Genomic DNA, 14,306 nt, shown 5'->3' with positions numbered 1-14,306 from the left:
GTAAATTTACCATGAAAATCAACCAGCCTGAAATAATTTCCATTATTTGTTATTTAGTCTTCGTTCAAAATATTCAGAAAAAGAGAGCAACTTTTGATGGATCCCTGAGTAAATAAACTGCCTGGTGTAGTACTGACCATCCAGATCAGAAAGGACTAGGTTTGGACTTAAACCTCTGTTAGAAAGTCTGCATGTTTGGACATTGGGTAAGATTAGCATTGAATGAAGATGGGATAGGGGTGGCTTTGATACCCACCACACATGAAGAGCCTGCCAACATTTATTGCACTCACATATGAATAATTGTCACTTGGATGAGGTATAGAGACGTCAATCTTTGAGGAGCCACACCCTAAGAAGATCTTCAGGAAAAGTGAGCAGAAAAACAATTTTAACAAACCCAGCATATGTACATGCACAAAACGTGTGACTGAATTATGCAAATTTAATTTATCTTTAAATGCACAAGCATCACTGCTAAGTTATTAGCCACAGAATACAGCTTAATCATAACAGCATTTTCTGGTCAACAGATGATTGAAGGGCTGGTCGGTATCTTGAGTTTTCAAAGGAAGCAAAATTCCATTTGAAATGTTGGACTATTTCTACGTAGATGCAAACACCTGGAAATGAGGAAGAGATTTCCCAAAACAAACTTTATGATCACATTTCGTAGGTTAAGAAATGTGATGACCTTAGTATCTAAGTTTACTCTTGTCTTAAATAAAAAAATGTTCCATGATAGTTCATTGAGTTTATTCAGTGAGTCATACCACAGTTTGCCAATATTCACCATCATAGCTCAAACACAAATGTTAACAGCTTGGGTAGGATTTTTGAGGGCACCTGGTGCCTTTGGAACCTTATTGCAACAGAAGGGGGGCAAAATGATCAATACCTTCAGGAGATTTCAGGAAAGTATATGCTTAAATGGATATATAGAGTGCGATGAATGCTCATCGAAGGACCAGAGACTTAGAAGAAGCAGTCAACGCGAGTTTAGAAGCAATAGTTATGTGTCACAAATAGGGTTGTGAAATTATGCTTGAAGTGGTGGTTGAATCAATGAGGTATATGTGCATTTAAGAGAAAGCTAGATATTCAAACAAGGGAGAAGGGAATGGAAAGGTAAGGAAGGATTAAGGAGTGGGAGGAGACTCAATTGGAGTAAAACACCGGCACTGTCTGTTTGGGCAGAATGGCCAGTTTGTGTGCTGAACATTTTATGTAAATCTGTGTAAATATAATGCAGTTCTTTGATGAAGAAACTGAACCAGTGGATAAGGGCAATCAAGTCAAAAAAACATTTTATAACATTTTTTATGTAAGACTTAAAAGAGCTTATTGTTCGGAGAATGAATCGTAAATTGGGTAATTCGATCAACAGCTAATTTAGCACACAGGAAGGAGAATGTGAAAAATAGAAGCTATATCCAGATGGTAGTGAGTTTATAGTTCAACAAAGGTTTGTTCTGCATCCCTTGATCACATTAACCATCAATGACTTGTGGAGAATATTTTTGTGCTATTTATAAAATGTGCTGATATCAAGTTATGTGAACAGGTAAATAAAACAAGAAGAATAAATAATATTCAAGAATAAGTGGGCCATTTAAACAAACGGGTCAAGGAGTGGTGGATAGATTTTATTGTAGACAAGTGTAAGGTACTGTACATCGAAACAAAAAGGAGCAAACACATACACAGTGAAGAGGTGTCCATTACAAAGACTTGGATAAAAGGATTTGGGTGTGTTTGTATTTACTAACAAAAAGATGTGTGATAACTAACGTGATTTGTAGAAATATGATCTTACTGTTCAGGGGTCTTAATCTGAAATATAATCAGTGTTTTGTAAGAACATCTAATAATACAAATTCTTCTTTCATAAATCAGTCAACAATGCTTCTGCATCTACAGTGCTTTTTTTCTGCGTTATTTTTAAAAGAACAAATGCAGCTGATCACATATCCTAATTCTAGGAAATGTGATCATCTGTTTTCTAGAAAATTATTTTTTAGAAAGATCAACCTTTGGTTGATACTCCAAGTACAATCCACAGAGATGGGGACAATAGATTATATTACAGGAATATGAAAGGGCCAATAAATCTATGTATGATTGAGTCACAAGCCAGTTAAACAGGTCTTTACAGAAGTGTAATGTAACCCACGTGAGTATAATGTGACTCATATCTCATCTATTCTTCAGCCATCCAATGTTCCTTATGAGTGTACCCAAATGGAAACTAAATAAAGTTTGGCTGTCACCCTCCAGTTTTCCTTCTTGTCCAGTGGAGGGTGGATCATGCTGGCATATTATTCCACAAGTATATTCCCCTCCATTGTCTCTCCCAAGTTACTATCCCTCTTAAGTGAGCCTTCGGAGTGAATGAATGGCTGCAGGCTATTTAGCAATGAGGGAGAGTGGCGGGCATCACAATAAAGCTTGACCCTCTCCTTGCTTAAGGATTCACCTGCTACCAAGAGTCATTTAAATTAATAATAATAATAATCCTTGCATTTCATATAATGCCTTATCAAGCCGTTGAGATATCTCAAAAGCATTTCACAGAATATGTTGTAAAGTGTACCGATTGTGTATTTTGCGGGCGAAACGTGGAATCCGATTGCGTACACAGTGCTCAGTCACGGCCGATATTTTTTTGAGGGGTTTGTCAAACCCCGAAAGCGATCCGCCAATCGACCAACGACTGGGTTCCTACTTACTTGATCCGATCAGAAGGCGATAACCTCGGTCGGATCACTTCTTTTCTCTCTCTCTCCCTCCCTAACCAGGAGAGCAACGAGTTCAATTGCAGCAGCCTTGTTGGTGCCTTGGCTGAGACCAGCCTATTCAGCATAGATCATGATCAACTTGGCAGCTCCTGAGTTTGGTTTCACATGAGGCAATGTCTTTAGTAACTGAGCCATGGAGAGGGGGAGGGAGATTGATTCCATATATATATATTTAAAAAAACAGTATTTTTTTTTAACCTTGGGTAACACCTACCTGATGCTCATTGTTTTTTTTTGTGTGTGTTCAGGAACACAGGGCGACTTCTTCTAGATTGGCAGCATACCATTATTTTTTTTTTGGGGGGGTGGTTGTAATTTTCACTGGGGTGGGGGGGGGGGGGGGGGGGGGGGAAAGGACTGATGTCCAACTTATTGATCTTGCACGAAGCTGAATCCACAGTGCTCTGCAGATCATGCGCCTGGTGGTGTGGTTAATAAGTCAGTCAATCAAGGATGGACCTGGAGTTGCCAATCTCTTCCTGGATCTGTATGAGTTCGTTGCACTCTCTTGGCCGTCTCTCCCCCCCTCCACCCCCAACCACCACCTGTTTCCAGAAATGAATGGTGGGCTCGACAGCCACACCAACCAGGGAACTTTTTCCATTGGCTGAGCCTTGTGCACAACAGAAGCCGCCGCATCTATATATGTGGCAGAAGATCCAACACAAGTATAGATACCCACTCCCCCCCTCTCTCCAAGGTAGACAACCAAACGAGAGGCAAACACAACACTTGTCCTCATCATCATCTTTCGTTGGGAAGGTGAAACCAATGCGATCTCAGATGAAACATGTGAATTGCTTTGCGCAGTTTTCGAGACAGAGAGGGATGAGGTTGCAACACCACATTGGGAGACCAGCTGCCTCCTGCGCCCTGGAGAAGGACATCTCTCCTGTGGAGGCGCCTTGCGGGCACACCTCCATGCCCGGTCCCACCAGGTGGCCAGTGGTGGGCAACTTGTTGGAGATCATCAGGAAAGGAGGGCTCAAAAGGCAGCACGAAACCCTGGTAAATGGAGAGATGGGAGAGAGAGGGAGAGGAGAGGAGAGGAAGAGGGGGTCGTGGGGGGAGAGTCAATCAACTGTATATTTCCTATTGAGATTGCAAATGTATTTAATTTTTGATTTCCTTTCCTTTCCCCCTCCAAATAATGTGATATTTGCTTTCCTCCGCCACCACCCCCCCCCCCACCCCCCCCCCACCACCCCCCCCCCCACCACCCCCCCCCACCACCTCCCCCCCCCCCCCCACCACCCCCAACAAATATGTTAACGATTGCAAATCATTTTATATTTGCTTTTCTCGCCCTCCAAAAATATTACGATGGTAAATAATATATTTCTTTCATTCCCCCCCCCCACCACCCCCCACCACCCCCACCCCCAATTTTTTTTATTAGGATGGCCAATAATTTCATTTTTACCTCCTCCACTCACCACCTTTCTCTCTCTCTCTCTCCCCTCTCCCCCCCCTCCCCCCCCCCACCATTCCCCCCTCCAAAAAAAAAAGGAAAATACTCAAATTGAACCCATGGATCGGTTGGTTTCACCCATTTATTTACCTGTTTTCTTTTAAGAGAATAAAAACCTGAGCAATTGCAAAACTTGACAGATGGCATTTCTCAGGGCGATGAAGTTGTGCCACAAGTTGTGCATTTTCTTTGCAAATCAAATCAAATCAAATCAAATGATGGAAATCAATCAATGACTTTTTTTTTTCCCTTCCCCCCCCACCCAAAAAAAAATATATCCTGGTCGCTATTATTCCACATCGTCCCCTTTGCCTTTCCAGCTCCACTACCACAAGAAATTTGGGAAGATTTTTAAAATGAAATTGGGATCTTTCGAATCAGTGAACATCGGTGATCCCCGTCTCCTCGAAGCCCTTTTCCGTAAAGAGAGCAAATACCCCCAACGCCTGGAGATTAAACCATGGAAAGCCTATAGAGACTACAGGGACGAAGCATATGGACTACTTATCCTGTAAGTACTGTACATCGCAACCCCGACCTCCTCTGGTGCAGTGCACACAGTGACCCAAAAGTCGTGATAACCCTTATAACGTCCGAAAAAATCCCGAATCGATGATAATGCGTATGTTTTGGATCAACGGGGATAGTTCTCACGACTTTTTTTTTTTGGGGGGTGGTGGGGGGGTCACCCCTGTACATTGTGATGGATTCCTTTTCTTTTTTTCGACCCCTTCACCCCAAAAGAATATGCATTTCGATGCAAAAATCCAACCCCCCAATGAAGTCGCGAGTGTTTTATTTTACTGTTACGCTCAGAAAGAAATCGTTATGGCTTTATCGAGACGTTCGTGGATAAATGGGTTCAAAAGGGCGAAGAATGGGTTCAAAAGGGGGAGAGAGCAATTTTTTTTTATCAGGACTCCCAGTCATTAAACTGGTGGTGTATTGGTATCTCATGGGGAGAGGAGGAGGGGGAGAGGGGTGTGTGTTAGTTTAACTGTTTTATCTGGAATATCACCAAGTCCTCTCTCTCTCTCTCTCTCTCTATCTCTATCTCTCTCTCCCTCCCTCCTTCCCCTCTCCTCCTTTTTGTCCTCAGAGAAGGAAAAGAATGGCAAAGAGTCAGGAGTGTGTTTCAGAAAAAGCTGATGAAACCCACAGAAGTGGTCAAACTCGATGGGAAAATAAATGGGGTAAGTCAGCACCTGCAACTGTCACAGACCCTTTGGTGTCTTCCCTCTTGAGATTCAAGATTGAGGTTGTTTTTTTCTCTCCCCCCCCCTCCAATGTATATACGTCTCACACATGTATTTGATCTATTTTATAAACTTCCTGCTTTCGGTGTGTGTTTTTTTATTGATGCAACTCGATTAAAAGAATGCCAGAAGTGGTGGTGGTGGTGGTGGGGGGTGTGGAGGAGTGGGGTGGTGGGGTGGTGGGGGTGTGGGGTGGGGGGGTTTCAAGCCTTAAGAGTAATGATTGCACAAGGCAATCAAATGTGGTTTGTTTTGGAACCGAACGAAAAATGCCTAACTTTTTTTTTAATGAAAAATTATAGATACAGTACAAATGAACAGTTATTATTGAAGAGCAATTGACTTAAAAGAGTTAATTGTAAGCATTGTCATGGGCGTGAGATGTGACAATATTTTGCAATGTATGTATATATGTATGTAACACAATCACGAGGCATATTTCAGTCCATCACTTTGTCAGTGGGACAAAATAGTTTATCTCTCTACTGCTATTTATTGATTGATTGATTGATTGATTAATTGATTGTCTTTGATGTCAGCTATTTCTCTCTTCAGTGTTTGTTCTTGGATTTATTCAGTATGTTTGCCCCCCTGTTTGCTCAGTTGTGTGTTGGCAAGGAACATTGTATAGGCTTGTCATTATTAAACGGGGAAATAAACACATTCGTACGCAGTTTTATTTATATCTATATATTATTAAAATGAAACATGCTTAAGAAATTAACCTTTGATCAATGGCTGGAGGGAGGAATAACCCAGATCACGGTGCGTGCGAATGTCAGCGTCAATTCTCACCAAACTTTCGACAAGCCACCAATTTGTAATGATGGAATCTCTCACAGGTTCTAAAGGATTTCATGGGGAAAATTGAGGAGGTCCGCGATGAGACCGGCAGGATTGATGACTTGTACCACGAACTGAACAAATGGTCTTTTGAAAGTACGTCTTTTGAAAGTATTTTTTGATCCGTGCAGATAAACGAGAGGCTGTTGGATTAGAAGTGTTTTTGTGTTCACTGTGATTCACCAGTGTGTTCGAGGATGAACTAAAATTCTAAATGGAAGTGAGATAAGGCGATATCGAGTTGTGACCGTAGCACCTTGTGCAAAACTGTTTCCAGCTAATTGCAGTCCTTTCCCAGTAAATTAACTATTTACTCGCCTTTACTGAAGGGCACAGTCACTGTTTCTCCCAGGTCTATCAAATCTGAAATAGCTCGCCACCGTGGCACAGCATTTATTGTTCCCCAAATACATGATCAGCAGCTAAAATAATTCAGCTATAGAACTATTCCTGTTGAAAGTGTTTCTTCCTGACAGTTAAGGGTGATGTGGGATTGCACACCTAAGGGGCAAAGAACACAGATCAACTTGTGTCAACACCTAAGGTGGATTCCAGAAATTGACCCCGGGCTGTAACAGTTTGAACATCTTCACAAAGACGACACTCAGTAGAAAGCATTTTTTTTAAATAATGAGAGGGATCTCAATTTCATTAGTTTTTTCCTGTTTAACTTACTGATCCAGACCTCTGGCTATACCCGCTGGCTGTAGCTCAGAGGTAGAAGCCTATGTGAGCTCCAAGTAACTGCAAGGAAAGAGGATAAGCAGCAACTTTGTTGAATGGATGATCAGCTTTGCCCCTTCCAGTGAGGTTCCAGGGAGAGGAACCTAGGTTCCACCATGTGCTCCAATGTCTGGGCGAGATTTAAAGCTTCCAGTGAGGGTTCCCGCACAAACCCATGTTCTGTCATCTGATAAGGCAGCACATTAATAAACCAACCCAATGACACATTGAAGAAACTAGGAAGTCAAAAATGAATACATATTTCAGTAGATCTCAAGACACTTTTATTTTTATGCCACAAGCTGGAAATATATTTTATTGAAATGTTTATTTGCACCCGTTTATTAAAGAAAGACTACATACAAGCAAAACACTGTGAAAATACGATGCAGTTTTAAAGAACGTAGGTTGAATAATTTGACGATTATATTTGGGCATTTATCAGCAACTTTTTAATTGCAGCAATCTGCCTGGTGTTATATGATAAAAGGTTTGGCCTTTTGGAACGGCATGTGGTCGAAGAATCCTTAAACTTCATCAAGGCTATTAAAACTGTAAGTACACAAACAAGTACATTGTTTTGGTAGTCAAAGCAACCAGCCCGGGAACAGTGTTTCCGCAAATCCATCAGAAATTTATACAATGGAACTGTTCAACTGCTTCATGTGTTATCAAAATATCCAACAGAATTGAAATAGTAGAGCTAGATATTTTAACAGGACACCCAACCGAATACATTTGGCAGAAACAGGTCACCTATTTTGGTATAAGTGAGAACAGGTTACAAGACAACACAATGAAGCACAACACAACAAGACATTTCAGTTTGACAGAAGTATAAGCTTTCATAATGCGTTCCATTTTCTTATGTGGGAATTGCAAATGATTGTACATTCTGAATAACATGCTCTTGTCATTGTCCACACTTTAGATGATGAGCACGTTTGGTAAAATGATGGTGACCCCAGTTGAACTCCATAAATGTTTTAACACAAAGACGTGGAAGGACCATACAGAAGCCTGGGACAATATATTCAAAACAGGTATAGATGCTTGATTGAAGAGATCCATTAATAATGTCACGTAAACCGGAAATGATATTCATGTCAAAGATATAAGCTTCAAGTGTTGAGACTTTGAACTCATAATCCAGGCTGACGCTCCAATAAAATGCTAGGGGCTGCTTACAGCAAAAACAGTATTTAATCAAATCAACAAAGTGTAGAATACAATTATCCCATAAAAGTTGACTTCCACAGTGACTCCGCAAAGGGTTTCATAGCTCACAGTTCCTTAAACATTAGAGTAGTCCTGTAGTTTGCTTGCTAATGAATTGTTCTGTTTTTATAAGCTTTCATGCTACACCGTGCTGCATCAGATGATGAAACTTCCAGGTCACTTGATTCTTGAAAGAACTGAAGAAGTGTTTTACGGTTTGTGTTTGAGCTGCTCTTTGAAGACAAGACCTCCATTGCAATTTTCATGAAATTGCCGCAATATTTATTTAATATCATTATTTTATATCAGTTCTTATTTAATGTTGCTTTTATATCAAGTCACCAGCTTCACTATGAGTAGCACTCACATGGCAGTACTGCTTGCAGCAACAGAAGTTCTGGTACTGCATTCTATGCATGCATAAACCTTATCATGTAAGGGTTGCAATGATATTTCATGCTTTATACACAACTGACCTTGAGGACAGTTATATTGGATGATTATTCTCAGGAAATCATATTCAGCCTTCAGCCACTCTGCCCTCACCCTCTAGAACTCATCCCGCAGTCCCTCCGCATCATCCCCTCCCTTGTCTCCTTCAAGACTCATCTCTTCAACCGTGCCTTCGATCACCTTCCTTCCCCCACCTGCCATCCACCCTCCCTGATCTAGACCACCAGATCGGTCTGAAACATTGATTGTCCAGAACCTTGGGGCGTCCTCTCGACGTGAAAGGAGTTATAAACATGTAATTTTTAGTAATGTGATAATTATTACCTGTGATCACATGTCACATTCCCCTCCTTTCCCCCACCCCCATATTTCTTTAATTGATTTCTCTAAGTTGGGTAATTGAACACTGAATTTGATGCCATTTCACTGTAATGAAAGCAGTCAGAATCAGTCACCAGTTCTGCACCAATAAACTGAATGACCTGGAACAGGGCATTGGAGCCAAATGTTTATAGCAGTCTAAGGTTAACATGAGGCAGTGACTGGGTCATTGAACTGACAGCAATACGTACATAGCTTATTCATTCCAGACACTATTGACCAACACACCCACTTTCCTGTTTCAGTAGTGAAAGCACTTACAGCAGTAGATAAGGTACTACTTTTGAACATGACTTGTTGTGGATACAACATGTATTAACCCTATAAAATACTGTACAGTAGCTCATAGTCTTAGGCTGACACTCCAGGGTAGTATAGGTGGAGCACTGCAATATCAGAGATTCCATCTTTCCACTGAAGTGTTAAAACCTTACTCTGGTCTGCCTGTTTGGTGGGATTTAAAGATCCCACAATACTATTTGAAATAGAAGGGTATCACTCCTTGGGTCCTGCTAATAATCCACCAGATCAATTGGACTGTCAACTCGTGGCTGTTGGTGGGACCTTTCAGGCGCAAATGATCACTAAACCCAATTGCATTTGCCAATTTGAGATGCTGTGACATGATAAGATGCTACAAAAATAAGCAAGAATTTGTTAGCTAGAAACCTTTACTGGAAGTTGAGTGTGGATGTTGAGTGAGAGGAAGATCATGCTAAATTGTGATGCTTCCAAGACAAGAATGGGAAGGCACAAAAAGTTATGGTGGCTTCATGCATTTCAATAAAGTTGAATAAAATAATGGCCTCACCAACAAAATATGTGAATTTCAAAGAAATGCTTTGAGAACCTCCCACATCTATTTCTGCGAATGAATGCCATTGCCTCCAGAAATATGTGTTCCTAGTAGTTATCATTTGGGGAAACGCCTTTCATATCTTAAGGTTAAAGACTTTGTGTACTAACCTGGTTCTATGAAGGTACAATATGTGCAGAATTTTAAAAGCAGTTTTCTTGTTTGTGTTGCAGCAAAACACTACATTGACAAAAGACTGAGCAGACACTCCTCCTGCCCGGCCAATGATTTTCTGTCGGAGATCTACTATGACAATGAACTGTCAAGGAAAGAACTGTACGCTGCCATCACTGAACTACAGATTGGAGGGGTGGAAACGGTAATATTCTGATCGCTATTTTATGGACCCTAATGATTGCGTAATAAACAGAGTTCTATTGTATATTTCATTCAAACCCTGCATCACAATTATCTTTGTTATGCTTTCTCTCACTAGTCTCTATTGCATCTAATGTATCTCCACGGTAATGATTTTTTGAGCAAGATACTAGAGGGCACCTGTGGAACTGTAACCCAGCAGAAGGAAAAGTAGAATTAAATATGTCGTCAAGAAAGACAGGAGGGAAGAAAATTCACAGGGGAAAAAATAAGTTTCAAATTATTGCTCACAAATTAAGCTATATTTTTACTCAACATTAAATATGTGTATCAGAATTCCAAAGAGCCTCCCAAGAATAGCTGTGGCACATGATGTATTATATGTTTAAAGGAGAAACAAAAAAAAACTGAGGTAGTAATGTTTACTCCTATCTTCTGTTTCAGACTGCTAACAGTTTACTATGGGCTATCTTTAATTTGTCTCGAAATCCCAAGGCGCAAGACAAACTTCTACAGGAAATACAGAACACACTAACTGAAAACCAAATACCAACTGCAGAAGACATTAAGAAAATGCCTTTTCTAAAGGCTTGTCTGAAGGAGTCCATGAGGTTTGTGTGACAAGATTATGTATCATTATTATGGTCTTAGTTCATTCAATTCACCTCTGTTATTTGTTCTGCCCTGTGCCACGCACTGTTTTCTGACAATGCTGATCATGAGCAGCCCACTTGGACATGCACAAAACTGGCTTTGGTTTCTGGTTTACCCTTTCTTCAACCACCCTCCAATAAATCTTCGACCTTCTCCTGACAGCTTAGACAAGACTGGGGACTTGGCATGCAGGGAATCATAACTAAGCAATTTAATTACAAGTCCTTTCCATACTTAGCACCAGCACCTTCACTGGGTTGTCAACTCACATAAACAGCAAATACTTCTGTGAACCAATGTATAGAAGTGTAGTTTTATCTGTAACATTTGGAGAATCTTGGAGACAAAATGTGTCAATTACACACCCATTGGGTAAATTATTATACCTGCGGCCGTTCATTTGTTTCTCAGGGTTTTAAATACACTATGATACCTACTTTTTATCAAGCCGAAACTTTGCAAATGCCTTGTGCATCTTCTAACATACACTAACTGTGGTTACCTTGAAGACTATTTCTATTCTTTGGTAAGTGCAGATTTAATGCTACATTGATTGCAAAATAACCATTACCAATGTCAAATGTCTATTTTAGGATAACTCCTTCTGTGCCCTTCACAAGTCGAACACTGGATGAAGAGATTGTTCTCGGTGACTACCTGCTACCTAAAGGAGTAAGTCTCAGTTGATGCACAACAAAATCACAACATAACTCAATTAAACCTTCAATTGCTTTTAACAATGTATTAAACTGTGTAGAGCTGTAACTATTTTGAAAAAAACTTTCATCTTATAGTAATAGTTAACTGTTATTTGACATGCTGTATTGAGAGACAAGTGACTTAAGTCATATAGCAGGTGATGTATCAATTGTCAGTGTTCTCACCCTCAACAGATTTAATTCTTTGCTGTACTCTGGTTGTAAGTGTACCAGCCAGGCAGACAGCCAACATCTAGCACCTCACCAAACTTTCAATGCAAGCCAATACAATGAGTTTCAGCACTGTCCTCAAACCCCCAAGAGCATAATATCCCATCCTCTCGTGACACCTACAAATGAGCCTATTTGATACTATCCTCTCCCTTTCTCCATCAATGATGCGGTCAATTATAATGTGCCAACTGGTGCCTCTGGTAAGATCAGCTAACGCTGCGTGAACCACAATTCAAACAATTATCTGCAAAATTGAACTATTTCTTCAGTCGTTGTAGTAAACGGAAAAATGAGGCAACAATTTACCAATACCAGTTATTACAGTAACTATAACTGCAATAAAGTGATGCCTGAAATTGAATCCTTGGGCTATATATGTTAAAGAGTTAAACACTGTTGTAATCATAAAAGTCAAGAGCAAAAGAAACACACATTTTCCATCTTTACTTTGCGGAACGGTTTAGTGATGTCTTTCAAGAGATTCTTCTCATGGCAAATAATGGAGAAACCTCTTACTTTCATCACAGACCATACTAATGATAAACAATCATGCTTTGAGCTGCAATGAAGAATCTTTTCACGATGGAGATCAGTTTAAGCCAGAGCGATGGTTACGGGAGAGCCGGGCGATCAACCCCTTCGCACACGTACCATTTGGCGTTGGGAAGAGGATGTGTATTGGCTGGAGGTTAGCAGAGCTACAGCTACAATTGGCCCTTTGCTGGGTGAGTGACGAAGGTTCACTTTTGCTGCATCTGCTTATACTTTTAAGTCAAATAACTAGCCAGAGTGAAAGAAAGCCTTTTGCAATTTGGGATTTCTTTGCTTTGCAGCTGATACAGAAGTACAGAGTTGTAGCCACTGATGAAGACGATGTAGAAATACTACACTCTGGGATTATGATTCCAGGTCGAGAACTTCCAGTCGCATTATTGAGACGTTGAGGTATAAAATACAAGATTTTTAAGCCGGTTGTTCGACTAAAAGTGTTATAAAAATTATTTTTGATATTTTCGTCTTCGAATAAATAGTCAAATAATTTTTTTTCTTTTCAGGAGATCTGAGATTCTTCGAGAGCACTGTTCTGCTACACTCGTTCACCTCAGCACTTTGTAATCAGCTAAATAGGGAGTGCAAGGCCAAAGAGTGTTGTGGGAGTTGAAGGATTACAACATGTTCAGTGACCCATGTAGGATTATTGCTATTTCACCATGAAGGTTGAGCTGATAAGACATTGAGTAATACAAGTTATTCTGTCAAAGCTACTCAGTGGGCAATTTCCCTAGCTAGAGAATCATAAAGTGATAGTGTGCGACACTGGTATTTAATATACTGCAGAGTTAAGATGTAATCGATGGCTGGTGGCTGCTTGTACTGCTTTTTCTTCCCAAAAGAAGTAAGATATGCCAGATAACCAGAAAGAATCTTGGAAGTTTAGGAACTTGTACTTTAACTTGCTCCAAAAAAATCTGTTCAATTCAGCATTTTGGCATCTGACACATGTTCCCAAACCCACTCTGATGATAGGAAGATGAGAGGGTGGGTTTTATGGAAAGGCGAGATCTTCATCCAAACTGATTTTGTATTTTTGTGATTACTTTCCAGTTAGAATGGAAACTGCTCAAACCGCTCTTTGCTTCACCGAATTGTATGTTTGTATAGGTTCAAGAGAAAATATCTTAATGTTGCAAAACTTAATATTCAGATTATTTCTGAATGACTAAATGTATATATTAATTCTTTCCTTGAAGCATAATAAATGTTATCATTATGCTTAAAGGTTAATTTTCCTTGGTTAATCGATGGAACAGAATGTTCAACCTGTTAAGAGTCAAAATATGTGCTGTACTTTCTAATGGAGTTTGTTCTATTCAGAAAAAATCTATAAAGTTAAAACTCAGGGACTTTACAACATATTAACCAACTTGTGTATATTTACATAACGAGATAACCTATTTGAAGAGTAAAGAAGTGTGTTTTCTGACTTGGAAGTGTCTTTAATTATCGATATATTCTGTTATTAAATCTCGCAAGAGTCAATCTTTCAACTGGTTTCCTTTTTATTGAACTGCTTTTGCTGGATTGTTCAAACTATATCTGTGATAAGGCCAATAGAAAGCAAAACATTAACAATCCAAAGTGTTAAATGTGTAATAAAACTTTAGATACTTGACTGAACTAACCAGAACCACATTGAACAGATGTCATACCCTCTAGTCGTACATACAAGAAAGGTGGTTCTCTAAGGAAGGAACTGCTTAAACCAATCATTTTTGGAGTGACTACAATACATTTTGATGCAGTGGTTGATTACATTGATTAATAAATTGGAGCAAGTCTGTGCAAGTGCAAATGGCTCATCGTCTTTAGGTAAGTTTGAGTTTTTCATTTCGTTCTTCTTCC

The 14,306-nt window shown here is 39.9% G+C and overlaps 1 protein-coding gene across 1 annotated transcript; it reads left to right on the top strand.

Annotated features, from left to right (window-relative positions):
- Window positions 1–3,492: 3,492 nt before the first annotated feature.
- Window positions 3,493–13,951, top strand: LOC103191047 (1,25-dihydroxyvitamin D(3) 24-hydroxylase, mitochondrial). The gene is made up of 12 exons (XM_007911988.2): window positions 3,493–3,806; window positions 4,590–4,780; window positions 5,369–5,462; window positions 6,368–6,464; window positions 7,554–7,645; window positions 8,023–8,134; window positions 10,173–10,318; window positions 10,762–10,928; window positions 11,565–11,643; window positions 12,431–12,628; window positions 12,737–12,848; window positions 12,959–13,951. Exons 1-11 carry the CDS (start codon window positions 3,570–3,572, stop codon window positions 12,845–12,847), a joined length of 1,524 nt encoding a protein of 507 aa, XP_007910179.1. The 5' UTR covers window positions 3,493–3,569; the 3' UTR covers window position 12,848; window positions 12,959–13,951.
- Window positions 13,952–14,306: the final 355 nt, after the last annotated feature.

Source organism: Callorhinchus milii, unplaced genomic scaffold (assembly GCF_018977255.1).
Source record: "Callorhinchus milii isolate IMCB2004 unplaced genomic scaffold, IMCB_Cmil_1.0 Scaffold18, whole genome shotgun sequence".
Classification (NCBI taxonomy): Eukaryota; Metazoa; Chordata; class Chondrichthyes; order Chimaeriformes; family Callorhinchidae; genus Callorhinchus; species Callorhinchus milii.
Note: the sequence above shows the minus strand (reverse complement) of the source record. Positions and strands in the feature narration are given on the sequence as shown.